The sequence below is a fragment of the Aquarana catesbeiana genome, linkage group LG09 (assembly GCF_042186555.1).
Source record: "Aquarana catesbeiana isolate 2022-GZ linkage group LG09, ASM4218655v1, whole genome shotgun sequence".
Taxonomy (NCBI): Eukaryota; Metazoa; Chordata; class Amphibia; order Anura; family Ranidae; genus Aquarana; species Aquarana catesbeiana.
The window spans coordinates 167,986,977-168,004,336 of NC_133332.1; the positions used below are offsets into that span (position 1 = coordinate 167,986,977).

General features: G+C 38.9%; 1 protein-coding gene across 2 annotated transcripts in view; it reads right to left on the bottom strand.

The window, feature by feature from the left end:
* COL4A5 (collagen type IV alpha 5 chain) overlaps nt 1–17,360 on the bottom strand; it is a 233,341-nt gene that overhangs the window by 71,829 nt on the left and 144,152 nt on the right. For both annotated transcript variants that reach the window (XM_073599381.1, XM_073599380.1), the window contains exons 26-30: nt 12,957–13,049; nt 12,052–12,156; nt 11,815–11,912; nt 10,799–10,949; nt 8,749–8,862 (exon numbers count right to left, since the gene is read on the bottom strand). In XM_073599381.1, the coding sequence (XP_073455482.1) occupies nt 8,749–8,862; nt 10,799–10,949; nt 11,815–11,912; nt 12,052–12,156; nt 12,957–13,049 (561 nt within the window). The remainder of the gene's footprint in view (nt 1–8,748; nt 8,863–10,798; nt 10,950–11,814; nt 11,913–12,051; nt 12,157–12,956; nt 13,050–17,360) is intronic.

The window sequence follows — 17,360 nt, forward strand, 5'->3', positions numbered from 1 at the left end:
ACAGAAGTACAGTTAAATCACTTGTTTAATAATATTAATAATAAGGTAAACAGAGTAAATGTAGTCAAAACATAGCCAGAGTTCAGGAACCAAAACGGATAGTCAGACAAGCCAAAATGTCAGGGAGCCAGAGATGAGCGTAGTAGAAAAGCAAGCAGGGTCTGGAGCCAGAAGGCATGTCAGCCAAGCAAGTCTTTAACAGGAACACAGGAAAGCATCTTTAGAAATGTGACCAAGGTGAAGGCAGAGATCATCTGGGCTGGACGGTTTAAGTAGGCAGGACTGACGAGCAGGATATCATCAACAGGTGAGTCACTGTGGACAGAAAGGAGCTGGCAATTAGCCGACAGCTGAGCAGCCAGCTTTAAAAAGGAAGGGCTGAGCCTAGACCTGACAAAAGATCCACTACCAGAATATACATTTCCTTTTAAAATCCTTTGCCATAGGATAAATATTAGTAAAAAACTTTTCTGGTTTGAGACAGTCCTCGTAAAGTCCATAATCAATCTGGGCATGTAAAAGAAAAGTCTTTTTAGACTTAGCCATGATCTTAGTACCCACAGGGGTCTGTTTTGGCTGTGGGGAATAAGGCAAAGGCTAGTGCACACTGCATCAATTAGTGTGTCCACAGTGGAAAGCATTTGGCGTAAAGCCATAGCCTGTATTTCATAAGCTACATGGGAAGAAAAATCCACTGCTGAAAAATCAGTGTCCTCGATGAAGGATCATATCATCATGTAAACGTGGTTCCGCTTCTGATTCCTGAACAGCGTTAGGAGGAAAAACAAGTGAAAAGTGCAGCATTTTTTACCTCTGGAAACCAAAGGTTCTAGAAGGGCCAAAATATTATCCAAAGAATTTTAAATTTAGGGGAGAAGAAATCTGCTTTTGTCAGACAGGTTGCATGGTGTTTGTCTGACAGGGAGCTAGATTCAGATGGGGGGAGCTGTGTCAATATAGGACATTGCTTCGGGACTAAAAATATCTATCACCCTGAACTTTATTCTTTGTTTCCTGTAGGCTGACAGCAGAACAAATGTTATTTTGGCCTTTATTCCAAACTTCCTTGAGCCTGTAATCCACCATTGCTGAATAGATCCCCAGTTGGGTACTCAGGGTTCAAAATAGGTGGAATTTTGTGTGTCTGGAAAAGGAGCTGCTATAACACAGGCATTGACTGAGTTCCTGTGTCTGTGTTTCTATAGAAGTTGGCTACAGGAATGCAGCAAAATATTGCATGCATTCTAATCTGAACAGGTGGGTAAGAACACAACATCTGGGAGGTGTGACACGGTTATCTCATCATTTTGATACTAAGTCCGCATAGGAGGGGAAAACAATAATTTCAAAAGTGTCCTTGCTAAGACGTGTTACAGACAAAATGGCAGGGGTTACCACAATAAAGTGAAAAACTCCCAAATCTTCAGCTCACTAAACCACATAGTATGCAATACCCTGCAAATAGTGTTGTTAAAATTCAGGAACCAAAGTCCATAAACAGGAAAAAAGGCCCAGACTTTGCCCATCATGGTGGGTATACCCCCAAAGAGGTCTTCAGGGTCTGGAAGCCATGGTAATGTGTAAAGCTAACTTTACACATTGCACCTTGTGCCATGGCGAGCACCTAATGCAGGAAGCTAACATAACAGGCCAGCCCCACGCCGTGGAGTCTGGGTTTGGTTACCAAGGTACACATCTAGGGCACCCAGTCCACAAACTGCTAGGTAGTGTAAAACAATAAGCAGGCAGATGTTGATAGAAATTTCACATAAAAAAATCTCAATAGTTTAAAACAAAAATACTTCTCCAAAGGAGAACAGGTCCATCACCTGAAGACACTAGCAAAAACTGATGTCTCACTGAGCCAGCTGGGTTATATGGGTACACTCTAGTGGTAGCCCTGTAAAGGTTTTTGCCAGTGTCCAGTCACCTGAAGATGGCAGCATAGAAACCAAGGCCTATAAATACAAGTCCTGTATCTTTTACAAAAAAATAAATATATATTTGTTAGGGTTGTTACAACTTGCTTATAGCCTTTGGCTACAATTTTTAAAATATTTTTTTTTTTTTACAGTTCTTTGATATATTTTGCATAATGTTTGATTGTATCGTACAGTAACTTTATCAGTAAAGGAGCCTCTTATGTATGTACCAAGTGCCCCCAGATGACTTAAAGCCTTTTTATAATAACACTAAGATGTCCTGCTACTCATAGGTAATTAAAAGGGTATAGCAATTACATTTAGACCCCTTTCACACTGGGGCAGCGGCCATGTTCGCGGTAAAGCGTCACTGTTTAACTGGCACTTTTCGGCCGATATCGGGGCGTTTTTAACCCCAAAGAACGGGTTAAAAACTCCCGTGTTGCCGGCGTTTCTGTAGCACTTTTTCATTCCAATTGGCAGGGCGTTGTGGGAGCGCTAAATACAGCGCTCCCAACCCACCCCAAAGATGCTGCTTGCAGGACTTTTCGGAACGTCCCCCAAGCGCACCGCCCGAGTGTGAAAAGTCACACTTGAATAAATGGGAGGCGGTTTTCAGGCGCTTAGCAGAGGCTATTTCCAGTGCTAAAAACCGCCCCAGTGTAAAAGGGGTATAAATCTGAGAATCTTAGATGGGGGTCAGTGAATGAGTTAATATAGAGTATGATAGTTGATCATTTCTGTATAATCTGACTTCAGCCTGCCGACAAAGTAAAGAGCAGCATCTGATCACATGGGAGTATTATCACAGACAGAACTAATTCATAGATACTTATCTTAAAGTATATGAGCAGACCAAAGTATTTCCCATTGGGGAGATGCCATTCACTTCCTTTCCTTGACACATAAAGTAAGAGGAAATCTCTATGAAGTAGAATTCCCCTAATTGTCACTGTAACAGATCTCCACACTGGCTAACCATTACCCCTTGTTCTGAAGGCAACTGTAAAATGTTGGATTTCCTGTCAGCTTCTCTCCTGATAACAATGGTCACCAGGACAAATAGAGAGGGTGAGTTTCACACAGTAAGCAATAAAAACTTGACAAAAGTCCTGATGCTTCCCTAATCTATCAAGCAAAAAAAATGTGGCCATACATACAGTTAATGTGTATCCTACCAATGCGTCCATACTGGCCATATAAATAAGCTCAGGTGTGTTATTCGGTGTTCACGTTTGCCTTGTACATGGGTTAATAGGTTATTATTTACTGAACAGTCTTAGAAAGATATTAGACTGGAGAACCAACCACAGTACCTGGTGTACCTTGGGTCACAAATCATCAGGTTTAGGATCATCGGGAGGCATCAAGCAGAAATGAGTTGCAAAATATGTTGTGAGGAAGATGTTAGGTTAAGATAAAAAATTAAGCACACACGTTACAAAAGACGAAAGTTAATTAAAAGAAAGAAAAATAACATATGCTTACAGCATATACTGTACAATCTCTTCTGATTATTTAGATAAGCAAAGTTGTTTGTCTTATAGTCCAGATTTTTCAATTTTTCTTTAATCTACTCTAAACTGGTCACAACAAAGTGTAGCTAAAAACCACAAAGTCACGAACACTCTCCACTAACGTTAATATGGAGTTGTGCAACATTGCTCAGCCTTGATATTTCACTTATATTTTAAAGATATTGCAGTAAATTTGTAAGATAAAATCTGTTTCATCTGAACCAATTTTTTATTGAAAACTTAAAGAAGGGTCACTTTTTCCCCTTAAAACTGTCATGGCTGCCATATTACAGATATTGGTGTATCTAACAGATGTTTCGCTAGGACAATGTTTCTCAACTCCAGTCCTCAAGTACCTCCAACAGGTTTTTGGCCTTTTTCCATTATTTTGCACAGGTGATTTGATCAGTTTTACTGCCTTAGTAATTACCACAGCCTTTTCATTTGAGGGAAAACCTGAAAACATGACCTGTTGGCGGTACTTGAGGACTGGAGTTGAGTAACATTGCACTAAATATAACCTGAATAACTATTAGCTGTTTGATAGGCTTCTGTTCTAACAATTCTCTGGCACCAATATTTCCTAAAAAGCAACATCTATAATATGTATGAAAACAGATTAAGCCTGTAGAGCTTACTAAAAAAATACAGTCTATACATGGGGAAATAAGAGCCCTCCACTTATATAAAATAATACAACTGTCTCCAAGTGCCTCCAAGTATTACAGAGGGTAACAATTCCAAGAACAAGAGGCAATTAGATGCATAAAATGATCTATAACACTTTAAATGAAAAAAGTACAGAGCTCTCTGATTTAAACAACAATAAATATGTATATTGTTCGCTTGTAAACCAATATAGATACATGGAGAAGTAGAACACAAAACTACATAAAAAAGAGAGAGTGAAAAAAAAATATTGCTACCAAACAACCACAGTTAAAAACTATTGCCTTATTTTGGCAACAAATTTTATCTCTGGCTTGCACTTCAGGATGCCTTTGGAATATACTGCAATGCTAAAAGTCTGTGCATATCGTAATATTGCTTCAGTCATTACTATGGGGTAAATTCACTAAGCTTTACCGCATGCGATAAGGGTTTCATGTTACTCATTTGCATAAATTATTGCATGCGGTAAATTAAGTCCTATTAACGAAAAAAAATTACGATTATGCGGTATTTACCAACGAAAAAAAAAAGTGCCAGTGAATATCGCATAAAAAGCTCTTAAGTCCAATTCACAAACGGACCAGAGAGTAAAAAAGCATGTGATAATTACCACCAGGGTTTTGCTGGCGGTATCACATGCGGTATTTGTCAAAAAACAGCCTGGGGGGTGAGGGACCCCCAGGCTGTTTTTTTACAAATAGCTGGTTGCTAAAGAGCGGACCAGGAAGCCGGCCGCCGTGTCCTTAACAACAGATGACAGCTGATTCTAAAAAAAAAAAAACACACCGACAATTAAAATCGATGAAAAAAAAAACAGGCCAAAAAAAACAGTCCAAAATTTAAAAAAAAATAACCTGGAGTCCCCCCCAAAATCCTGAACCAGGTGCTCGCTCCTCCCCCCCCTTTCCTCACCTGCTGGGCTGCATGCTTGGATAAGGGTCTGTTATGGATTTTGAGGGGACCCCACGCTGTTTTTTTTCATACTTTTAAATTGTTTTTTTTTTTTTTTATAATCAGCTGTCAGTGAGGAAGCCTGCTGACAGCTGATGAGTCATCGGTTGTTAAGGACCCAGCAGCTGGCTTCCCAGCCCACTCCTTAACAACCAGATTTGTCAAAAAACAGCGTGGCTGTCCCCCAACCCCTAGGCTGTTTTTTGACAAATCCCAGCCTGCTCCTTAGCAGCCAGCTTAATACGGTAAATTGCCGCATTAAATAATGCAGTAATTACCGCTAAATCGAACAAATACCAGATTCGGTATTTAACGGTAAATTCTTAGTTAATTGAACTTTCACAGTTGATTTACCGCATGCAGTATTTTACCACATTTTATTTTCCGTTATTTAACTCTTAGTGAATCGACCCCTATATCTGTTTACTACCAAACCTGGTCAGCAGTGGATAAACAATACCATTTTACAATAATCATATCAATTAGGAAATATTGTTAACAAGAGAATATTGGCTGCATAAGTATGAAGTTTGATTATTGAACTGAAAATTCCCTGACTGATTTTTTTCTCTTTGTCTTTCCTTTTTTCGTTTTGTTGTTTTGTTGTTTTTTGTTTTTTTTCTTGTTTATGGATCCATTTAGGTGTACAAACGATCAATGTACTTTTTTATTGTTGTTTGAATTGGAGAACGCGGTACTTTTAAGTTGCCTTTGTGTTTCTGCTAAAGTGTTATATAAATTGGATTTTATCTGTCTCACTTATTCAGGCTTTCCCTTGTTTGTAACACTCAGAAGTGTTGGAGACCATTGTTTCTGCCAAGAAAATAATCTACATTAAAAAATTGGGTCCCCTAGTCAGGACAGAGATTAAGCAGCCAAATACTATAAAGTTTATAGGCTGTAATAATGTAAATCTGACACCAAATAATTCCAAGATTTTGGTCTGGCTATTACAATTTATGTAAACTTTATCAATATTAGTTTGCTGTTATGCAGACATCAACATTGTGTTTTACTAGCACCCTGCTGCCTTACATGCCAACAAACCTATGATCATAGATCTGGTAAAAAGTTATTATCTAGGAGGACTTTGTCACTCATCAAGTGAATATTAGTAGTTAGTACATACAACAAACCCCAGCCATTTATAAAAACACTGACATCTAAATCAAATTTTTTAAGGAAAAGCTTTATTCATATCTTTTTTTTAACGTAATGATTGTCAGGTATGCCAATTAAAACCAAATATTTATGATGCATGCCTATTAAAATAAATGCTTACTAGCATTTGATACTATTTAACATGTGTAATATTTTGGGAATTAATTGCAGTGAGACCACAAAGCATTCTCAATAGCAGTGCATTTTTAAGGGCTAAGCAGTAAAGAGTGAATTGGATTTATATTTATTTCTTCAGATGTCAGAGGTTTTATTTTTTATAAACAGTGTGAAGAACACAACACATACATTGTATTAGTTATGTTTTAGGCATGCATAATGTTTATTATTAAGCAGTTAGTTACAAACATATACAAAGCTTGAATTAACCAGCCAGTGAAGACACAAGTGGAGCAGTTGGTGCAGTGCTCAGTGATCACATGAAATGTCAGCTGTGTGTATCATGCTAAGTAACTATAGGTGCATCTTATCAGCATTGAATGCATGAATGTAGCTTACATGCACCAGGCATAATGAACTGACATAAAAGATGGTGATACATACAAAATGTTCCATTTTAATTCAGCAGTGGTGGATATCTATTAACCAGCTTTCAGTGAATATTAGTATACATAACCAGTGCAAGAATACACAAGTGCAAATGTTTATTTAATCACATGGTACAGGTGTCACAAATGCACTCAATCACAATGATGCTTTAACTGAACCCGATAATTTAAGTGTAGTAATTGAAGTACATGCGGACAGCTTGTACCATGTTATTTTAAATAACTTGTTTAAAGAGGCTGTGGCACTTAAAAATTACTTTCTGAATAAGAAATTTCAGTGTAACATGTTTTCTTTTTTGTTCATTTATTAAGTAAATAATTTTCAGCTTAGTGTAAGAGCAACTGTAGGCATATAAACACATTCAGTAAAGTTTAAGTATTCATACTTTGTAGATGCTATACCCACAACTTTACTGTGTATTAACACTGCTGTCAATCAAACAGAATATGGCAACTTTAGGCTGTTCAGAAAAATAAGGAAACCCTGACTGGGTGATTTGTTCATAAAACAGAGCACCAAGCTTTTGGGTAACTAGGACTAGGGATCGACCGATAGTTTTTTCGGTGCCGATACGATACCGATATTTTGGCCACCTCTCCTGCCAATATTATTTGCCAATATTTTGTACATTTAAACTTTTCCAAAATAACACCAATTTTATGCACAAATTTGGTATAAACTGAACATGTGGTGGGGTGGCTTGCTGGCTGGCAACCTGCGGTGGGTGGGCTTGCTGGCTGGCACCCTGCTGTGGGTGGCTGGCTTGCACCCAGCTGTTTGCTAGCTGGACTGGCTGGCACCTTGCTGTGGGTGGGTGGCTGCTGGCTGGTCTGGCTGGCACCTTGCTGTGGGTAAGTGGCTGCTGGCTGGCACTCTGCTGTGGGTGGTTTTGTGCTGGTTGGCACCTTGCTGTGGATGGGTGAGTGGCTGGCTGCTGGCTGGCACCTTGCTGTGGGTGACTTCTGGATGGCCTGGCACCTTGCTGTGGGTGGGTGGATGCTGGCTGGCCGGCCTCAGTGGCCTGGCACCTTACTGTGGGTGGGTGACTGGCTGCTGGCTGGCGTGTCCATCCGAGTGTCGAGGCGAGGGAGGCCTGTCAGACTCAGGACATTAGACCTAGTGCGCAGAGGCATAATGATGGCGTGTGTGTGTCCCGCGTGCCACTGCGCTTTGGGTCTGCAGGCTTCTGAGCCCCAAAAAGATGTCTGTGGCCTGCGGAGACCATTATCGGTCTAGTTTGTGACCCATACCGAAAAATGGTGATATTGGCCCGCAATAATTGGCCTTACCAATAATCAGTCGATCCCTGACTAGGATTCAAATTATTTTTCACTGGTAATATTTTACTAGTAAAGTTTTTTTCAGTAACCTGTTCTTTAATGTGATATCTTCAGTAACTTGATCCTTAAAGTGATAACTTCAGGTCAAAATAGTGCCAAGTGGTAAAGCCCCTTCAAACAGTGTATCTGATTGCAGCCATAGTGAACAGTGCAGTAAAGACATCATATAATGTAATTCAATACAAATAATTCATAACATTCGTAAAGAAAAACAATTTTAAAATCTACACATTTACTCTTTTTCAATATTCAAGAACTTTCTGTAGCCTGATCATGACCAAATCACTTTGTGCACAAGAACAACACTTTTACACCATATTATCTTTTGCTCAGTTGTAGTAAAGTGTGTAATTGTGATGCAATGTGCCTGTTTGTTATGGAACTCCCCTGTGTGTTGCCGATATAATGATGTAGCAATCTAATGGTAGCACATCAGTTACTTACTCTTCCAAGACTTGCTGCTTGTTGATCTGTCACTGTTAAAAGAGTCTCCATAGACATTTATGAAGATCTTTCTTTGATACACATGACCAGGCAGCAAGCAGCAGCAAAACTAGTGACTGGTCATTTTTTAAATTAGGTACAAGGATAAACAAAAAATAATGCCCCATGACTTACCTGGAGGACCAGCGGGTCCAGGTAGCCCTGGAGAACCAGGAGGACCCTGACCACCAGTACCTGGCAGACCTTGTGGTCCTGGAGAACCTGGCTGTCCATTTTGCCCAGGGTCACCTAAAAAGAATTTGAAAAACATCATACAGTGTCTTTAAAGTAATCATTCAGAGTATGTTTTGTAAATGAATGGCATAGCTATTATACGCCAAACTGTGTAATACGCTTTATCATGAACCATCCTTAAAGTATATTTGGTAAGTAGATTTAGAAAGAATCATGGCTGGCTTATACTGATCAAAGTTTATGTAGCCGGTGGGGTTGATTTACTAGAGTAATAAAGCCTTTTGTAAAGTGAATGTTAGGGTGAATTGTGTTCACACCAAATACCCATTCATGTGCTAGAGAAAAAACATGAGTATTCAACATGAACACAGCTTTATCCTCTGTGAACACAGCTTCAACTTATTTACTAATACTTTGCTAAGTGAACAGCCTCTAATAGGGCGTACACACGGTCGGACTTTGTTCGGACATTCCGACAACAAAATCCTAGGATTTTTTCCGACGGATGTTGGCTCAAACTTGTTTTGTCTACACACGGTCGCACAAAGTTGTCGGAATTTCCGATCGCCAACTACGCGGTCACGTACACCACGTACGACGAGACTAGAAAAGGCCGGTTCAGAACCAAGCCAAAAAAAAAATATGTTGTCAGATGTGAGAAATCAAAATATATTGAGGGAATCCAGATAAATAGTAACGAAATAAGTTTGTGAGAAGTGTGTGTGAATATGAGCAGCAAAACTACTATATTCTTGTCACATTATAAAGAAGAAGAGAGTGCGCTGTATTAAACCATTTTTAACATTGCAGCGTGACGAAAGTGCAGTATCCATTGCGAACGCTAAGTTTACCAGAACGAGCTGTTCCGTGCCGGAATTTCTTCTGAGCATGCGTGGCACTTTGTGCGTCGGAACAGGCCACACACGGTCGTAATTGACGCGATCGGATTTTGATGTTGGAAAATTTTATCTCCTGCTCTCCAACTTTGTGTGTCGGAAAATCCGATGGAAAATGTCCGATGGAGCCAACACACGGTCGGAATTTCCGACAACACGCTCCGATCGGACATTTTCCATCGGAAAATCCGACCGTGTGTACGGGGCATTAGTCTTTAAAATTACTATACTATGATTATAATTTTAACTCTATGTGCAGATGTGGCCTTCTCCTTATAGTTTCTAGTGCCTTCCACACTGGATAGATTATTGGGTACTGCCACCATGATGGTGCTGCTAGAAACAAGACTGTCACTTCACTTTGAAGGGGAATACCCAATTAATGAATATCATCTTAGAAACAGGCCCAAACGTGTACAATTAGGAGCCTGTTTGGGTTCTTAAACATGGTTTACAGTGAATACAGTTTATATAAATGTTATATATTTCTGAACAAAAATGTACAAAAGATACTTAAACAATATATTGATAGCCATGATAAAACGCTAAACCCTTCACATCAATAGGGATTAAAGTGATATTAAACCCTCAGTTTTTAAGCACTTTCAGCAGCTGATTTAATCACTGAGTATGCAACTTCTTCAGCTTTTAATCTTTGTCTATGTTCCAGTTTAAGCTGGTGGGAAGATCACTGCCCCAGATTTCCTGTTTCGGGTGGTTCTTTTCTCTTGCAGCCATCCTTGCATAGAGAACTGTGCCTCGCTACACCATGTGCATTAATAGAAACACACTGTCCTGTAACCTAGGATGGCAAGGCACTCCCCTGTTCCTTCTTTCTCCAAACCAACAGACTGGGTGGAGACTGCACTGTACACTATTAATTCTTTCCTGTGAAGACCAGAAGTTCAGGGAAGCAGCAGCCACAGACCAGGAGCCAGCAGTGCTGAAAATTGTAAACTGTAAGTGCTAGGGTAAGAATTAAAAAAAAAAATTGCTAGGTAATTTTTCTTTTATTGTGCTCAATGTGTTAAGCTAAAAAAATGCTGAGGGTTTAATACTACTTTAATCTGAGTAAATACTCTTTAATTTTGTACCTTTTGGTCCTGGCGTTCCATCAAATCCTGCTCGTCCTGGAGCCCCTGGCATCCCTGGAAAGCCAGAATCTCCTTTTGGTCCTTGTGATCCCTTAAATCCAGATGTTCCTGGGGGGCCTTGAGGACCCGGCAACCCAAATCCAGGATCGCCCTTTCAGAGAACAAAACAGCAAAGGTATTAAGTGAATTGTTCACCATCATTCTTATAAAAACCTATAGTGTAACCAAACTTTCTTTGTGATGATTATACATATATGTATTCTAAATGGATTATGCATTTAAGATACACCATTTGTGAAAGTATAACTTAGGAAAAAAAGGATTGAAACTAGCTGCCTTAGAAAAACACTCTACAAACCAATGCTTTATGTGCAGTGGCATGTGCAGCCTAATAGGCAAACAGAATTTTCAAGGTTACATCTGGGGAAGCCAGCATTACATATGCTGGTAGAGGTATGTGTTTCTTAAAAAGTATGTAAACCCTAAAAATTAACTTCACCTATTTGGTCCCACGCTCTCTACCTGTGAGACAATCTTATCAGTTATGTTGTTCCTAGCTATTTCTGAGGACACCAAAGCCCCTATTCTCTATGTTATGGAGAATAGGAAAAAGAAGATACACTGAGTGAATGTTGTCACCCTATGACATAAATGTGTTATTGTCAGTATCACCAGTTGAAAAAATCCTGAAAAAGAGGACTAATGCTGCCACAACATCCAGGGACTGGTGAGCTGCAATTAACTTATATTTTTGTTCTTGGGTTTATAGACACTTTAGTTTGTAGGATTCAAAACAAGAAATTGCCCTGTGATTCCACAATTTGACAGTTAAGTCAGAGTTAATGTTTACATACACTTTCAAAGTACCGTATTATTGGATGTACAGTGGTACATCAAAATGTGATGTGGCTGTCTTATAAACAAACTCTACTGTAGCAAGATGTTAGGCTACATAGCACAATCTGCTAGAGTGTGAAGTAGCCCATTACATTGGAATTTTCACAGTATCTTTTTACCTTTTGCCCTGGGAAGCCTGGCTGACCTGGTGTTCCATCTAATCCAGCTCTCCCTGGTGTTCCAGGTGGGCCTGGTGGCCCAGGGGATCCAGGAAAACCTAAGCAACAAGAAATATGCATGATTCACATTTTTGCAAGAAATGTATTTTATAATAAAATGAGTTTCTTTTAATATAAACAAAAAAGAGGGCTTAATGGTGAACAAAATCATCCTACAGTCTTGACATATTTTGTTACCTTTTGGCCCTGCTGGCCCTGGAAGGCCAATGCCTGGTACTCCAGAATCTCCCTTCATTCCTGTAAGGCCTGGAAGACCAGGTTGTCCAGGTTGACCAGGTTCACCTAAGAACAGACAGCTGTTATTAAAAGAGAAGTGTGGGATTTAAATAAAAAACAATCATTCATACTCACCTAGGTGGAAGCTGCATTGGTCTGATGCTGCATCTATCCCCTGCCACCTCTACACTGAGAACTGAGCAATCAAAAACTGCTGATCGCTCAGTTTTCAGTGAGCAGAGAGTTGGTGACTGATGGTCTTTTCTGCATCTCCAGTGCTCACTGGAGTGCCGCGCTGTGGAGAGGATGGAAGCAGCTAGATCAGGCCCTCAGGAGCACCCAGAGTGGCTGAGTCAGCTGACGCTAATGCATTCCAACATTATTTTGGAATCCCTTCCGAGTCTGGACTGGATGAGTGACATTAGCCAACAGCGAATTTAGCCCACTGTCAGCTGAATATGGGTCAAATAAGTGCAGAACTAAGTGCACTCCTGTGACCCACAGAAGTAGGGACAAAAGAGTTTGGCCCTACTTCTACTTTAAATATAAATGAAAGTGTAAATATTGTTCATTATTCTGTGTCTAGAATAGAAATGATGTATGCCAAGGTTGCCCCAGACCATTGCATTACCAATTTAATAGACTATTTCAGCCTTACACAGCATTATTAGTATACATTTAACATGTGTTCATGTGCATACAATCAGATAAGTGATCACTCAACAAACTCAAATAGATAAAATTGAGCAGTGTTCAGAAGAGTAATCACAAAACTCTTTGTAGCCAAGGAAACACACAGCTATTATCTCTCTCAAAGCAGATTATTAACTGGAGGAGTGTGCAGTCCAATAGGGGCAGTTTCATACCTGGTGCTCCTGGAGGACCTGTGTTCCCAGGAGAACCTTTGGGCCCTTGTACTCCTTTCTCGGTTACAGTCTGACCAGGTGGTCCTTTAACACCTAGTAATATAATGAAAATAATCAATATTAAAATAATTAAAGTTTGTAAGCGGTAAGGACACATCAAGCAAACATGTAAATTGTCAAGGGGTTGGGTTAAAAAACAAATATATAACTCCCCTCAGGGGACTCAAAAAGTTAACTACATAGCAGGAGATGTGTATTTTATAGTGTCCTTTTTACATATTATTTATATGGCTCACCACAACTTTCAATCACTGGGCTCACATCCAGTGAGGACAGTGTTACACAGCCCTAGGAATAGATTTCATGAAGCCTAGCTATTATGTCTTTAAAGTTTACTTCAGAAAAACAACACTAAGGAAAACTGCCATATTAAAAAACTCCTGTTTTTCTAGAGAGTTACTATATACAGTACTTTCTATTTCCTCCTGGCATTATACTTACTTATTCAAAAATCACAAGTTTCAAAGTGTGTATTCATCCTGTGATAACCCCTTTAAGGGTTTTCACTGGTGAAAGTAAAAATCACAAAGCCCCCTCAAAGTGTATATTTTAATTGCTTGACAAGTCTGTATGAATACATTTCAAACATTTCACAATATACAGAGAGCATCATCTTTCAGAGATGCTCTTCTTTTTGTCATTAAAGTGTAACTTTACTCTCCCAATGTACATTGATTATTTTTAATCCTCATGCTGATAGCATTAGCAAATTAAACTTTTTTTTTTGTACATTTTTCAGTTACTTTCAGGTTTTTTGCCTAGGCAAATTATGTCATACATCCCAGGAGTCTTCAAAAGGGAAGGATGGGTTTTCTTAACCTTTCTAGAGGTAATCCCGAGTGTGGCTCGGGGTGAATTTTCACTATCAAAACGGTAAACCCGAGCCCCACTCGGGATTGCATCGTAGGATCCAGGCAGAGTTACTTACCTTGTCCCCAGGATCCTGTGATGTCTCCCCACTGTATGTGCGAGCTGTGTCCTCCACTCGATCTATCACAGTGCGAGGGTCGCGGCGAATGGGAACAGAGCCCAGTGCCAAATTCAAAAAGTGAAAAACACATACAGTACACTGTAATCTTACAGATTACATTACTGTATCAAATTATTTCACATCCCTTTTGCCCCTAATGCGTTGTCCAGTGCCCTGCAAGCAGTTTTGTATTATATATACTGTTCTTTCTGACTGTAAACTAGAGATTGTCCCTTTACGTCAAAAGCGCTTTTAGACCAGCTAGAAAACAGCAATAATAAATTAGAATCACTTGCAGAATTCAGCGATAGTGATTTGTGGGGAAATTCGTCATCAAACACTGAAAGTATTGACAGCGACAATTCTGCAACTGAGCAAATTTCTGTGTTTTTGATTTGATTACATTATTGAATACATTTTATGATTATTATATTATTATTTGTTATAATTATTTATAGTTATTTATTATAATTTATGATTTCATATTTCAAACTTTATCATAAGTGAGTTATTACTAAGAATTACAGGCCTACAATATAAAATAGCCAAATTTCCATGCAAAACAATGTACCGCTTTCAGCATCAAAAATCTGACATAATCATACCGCCAGGGAGGTTAACTAGGCACACTCTCTTGCATGCATGCTTGAGCTAAACGCAGATGAATTCCAGGAAATAAATGCCACATGAATCATTTGCCCTTACTCAAGATGGCTACGGCCAGAAATGCTAGGGCGTTGGTTTTCAAAGAGACGGCGACATGGATGGGGGAGTTTTCTCTGAATATTAAAAATTAATTAAATAGTGTTTTTTGGTTTGTGATGCTCAGATGCAGTGAAGATCCACTTTAAGGTGGTAATAAGGATGGAGACATGACATGAACAACACTGATGAAGACCAACGGATAGCTGCGCTAGAAGCAGTAGCAACTGTCTATTTCTCCTTCCCAAAAATGACACAATTATGTATTCTACATAGGGCTTACTACACCCCCCACAAACTACACTAGAATCACTCACTCACTCACTAGAATCGACTCACCTTGATGCCCGAGATGTTCCAGCTCCAATAGTTCTTTCATTCACATACTTTAGTGCTGCCCTAAACTATTTAGATACTGGTCTAGCATTCATTTATTTTTTTAATCAACTGATTTTTATTGGATTTTCACATTAGACAATACAACAAGAGAAAAACACTTATGACATAGGTATCACATTACCCCACTCAACACCTGTGTGAAAAAAAACAAAAAAAAACAAATCCCCTTTCTAACTGCGTTCATCAAACCCTATTTCCATTCCCTCCTTCACATTATTCCAAGCTGGTATCTATTTTATGTATATTTGTTTCACTCCAGTATTATATTTCTTGATTAGTTTCCCATATCATTAAGATATTCATCTGATTGCTCAACCAGACTAGACACTAACCACCAATGCCAGATCTTTTCAAATTTCTTAGGACATCTCCTATGTTTATAGGTCAGCTCCTCTCGTCTTAAACTAAGATTAATTGCTTTAATCCATTGATCTGTCATTGGTGGACAGTTTGAAATCCATTTTTGCAAAATAAGTTTGCGTGCCATTTACATAGTTCTCTGCCACATCACGTGCACTTCAACTGGGAGAGTATCCTCCGGTATAACCCCTAGCAATGCTATTTTTGGATCAGGCTGTAGTACTTGTGTAGAGCACAAGTAATTCAAAGTATCAAATATGAACTCCCAGTAGCAGTGCAATTTGGGGCATCGCCACAACATATGTATAAGTGTACCTGTCCCATTTGTGCATCTTGGGCACTTGGTTGTAATTGCTTTGCCCAGGAATACAGTTTTAGGGGAGTATAATGAACTCCATGGATAATAAATAGTTGAGTCAAACACTGTGCAGATGATAAGGATACCTTAAATAATTTGTTTAAGGCTTGCCCCCATTCCTCATCACTAAGTGTCGCTAGATCTCTACGCCACAGTCTAGAACTACCCTCTTGTGAATTAATTCTGGTCATCCTTTGAATAGAAAAATATATCTTTGCCATTAATCCCTGTTTAGTACGTCTAGTTACCGCCAAAGCTAAAATTGGTGAAGGATTATATTTTAATAAAAAGGTCTTTGCTTGAGTCTGCAAGGCATGTCGTAACTGTAAGTACTGAAAAAATGATTTATTTGACAAATTATATTTTGCTACCTATTTATCATAGGTTGGAAAACATCACTATCATAAAGTTGGCTAAGAAACAGAATGCTTGCTATTTTCCACAAGTCAAAATGTTTAAGTTTCGCCAGTTCAGGCAGTTGTGGATTATTCCATATGGGCACATATTGTGTATAACCCTCATAGAGAGTTTCTTGTTGAACAGTGGTCCAGATCCTATGCACCAAATAGAATGTACGATATCTACGTTTGTAAAAAAATGGTAAGAAACTATTGACTGCACTAATAGATCTATCGGCAATTGGGAAAGTATAATTTGTTGTATGGGGTCCTCACAATCTTCACAATATATAGTGTCCCATCCATTTAATTGCTGAAGTTGGGATGCCAGATAATAAAACCTGGCATTAGGGACAGTCAACCCTCCTTCATCCTTAAGTAACTGCAAAGTTTCCAAACTAATCCGAGGATGATTATATCTCCATATACGATCTCCAAACAGGGTATCTATTTGTTTAAAGAATTGAATGCCACAACTATTATATTTGTTACATTACTGCCATATGAGGCAGTTATGTAACAAATATAATAGTTGTGGCATCCAAATCATCTTTATCAGATTGGCTCTACCTATTATAGTTAAAGGTGATTTACTTCAGATTTTCCCCACTTGCCCAAGCTGCTTAAATAATGGGGTCATATTCCTCTCCACATATGTATCCACTTGTGATGTACCCCATGACATTTAAAAGTGGAGACTACAGCAATCTGAGAAGCAGAGATTGGCAAATTGGTCACCAAGAGGTCCACTGGTAAAAGTACTGACTTATCCCAATTTATCTTAAAGCCTGAAAAGGAGCCATATATGTTAATTAACCATTTAAGCTCCCCAGAAGGATTTTCCCCCTCCCTGACCAGGCCATTTTTTGCAGTATGGCACTGCATCACTTTAACTGACAATTGCATGGTCGTGCAATGTTGTACCCAAACATAATTGATGCCCTTTTTCCCCCACAAATAGAGCTTTCTTTTGGTGGTATTTGATCACCTCTGCGGTTTTTATTTTTTGCAATATAAACAAAAATAAGAGCGGCAGAAACACAATTTTTTGTACTTTTTGCTATGATAAATATCCAAAAAAAATTACTAATTTCTTCATTAGTTTAGGCCGATATGTATTCTTCTACATATTTTTAGTAAAAAAAATCGCAATAAGT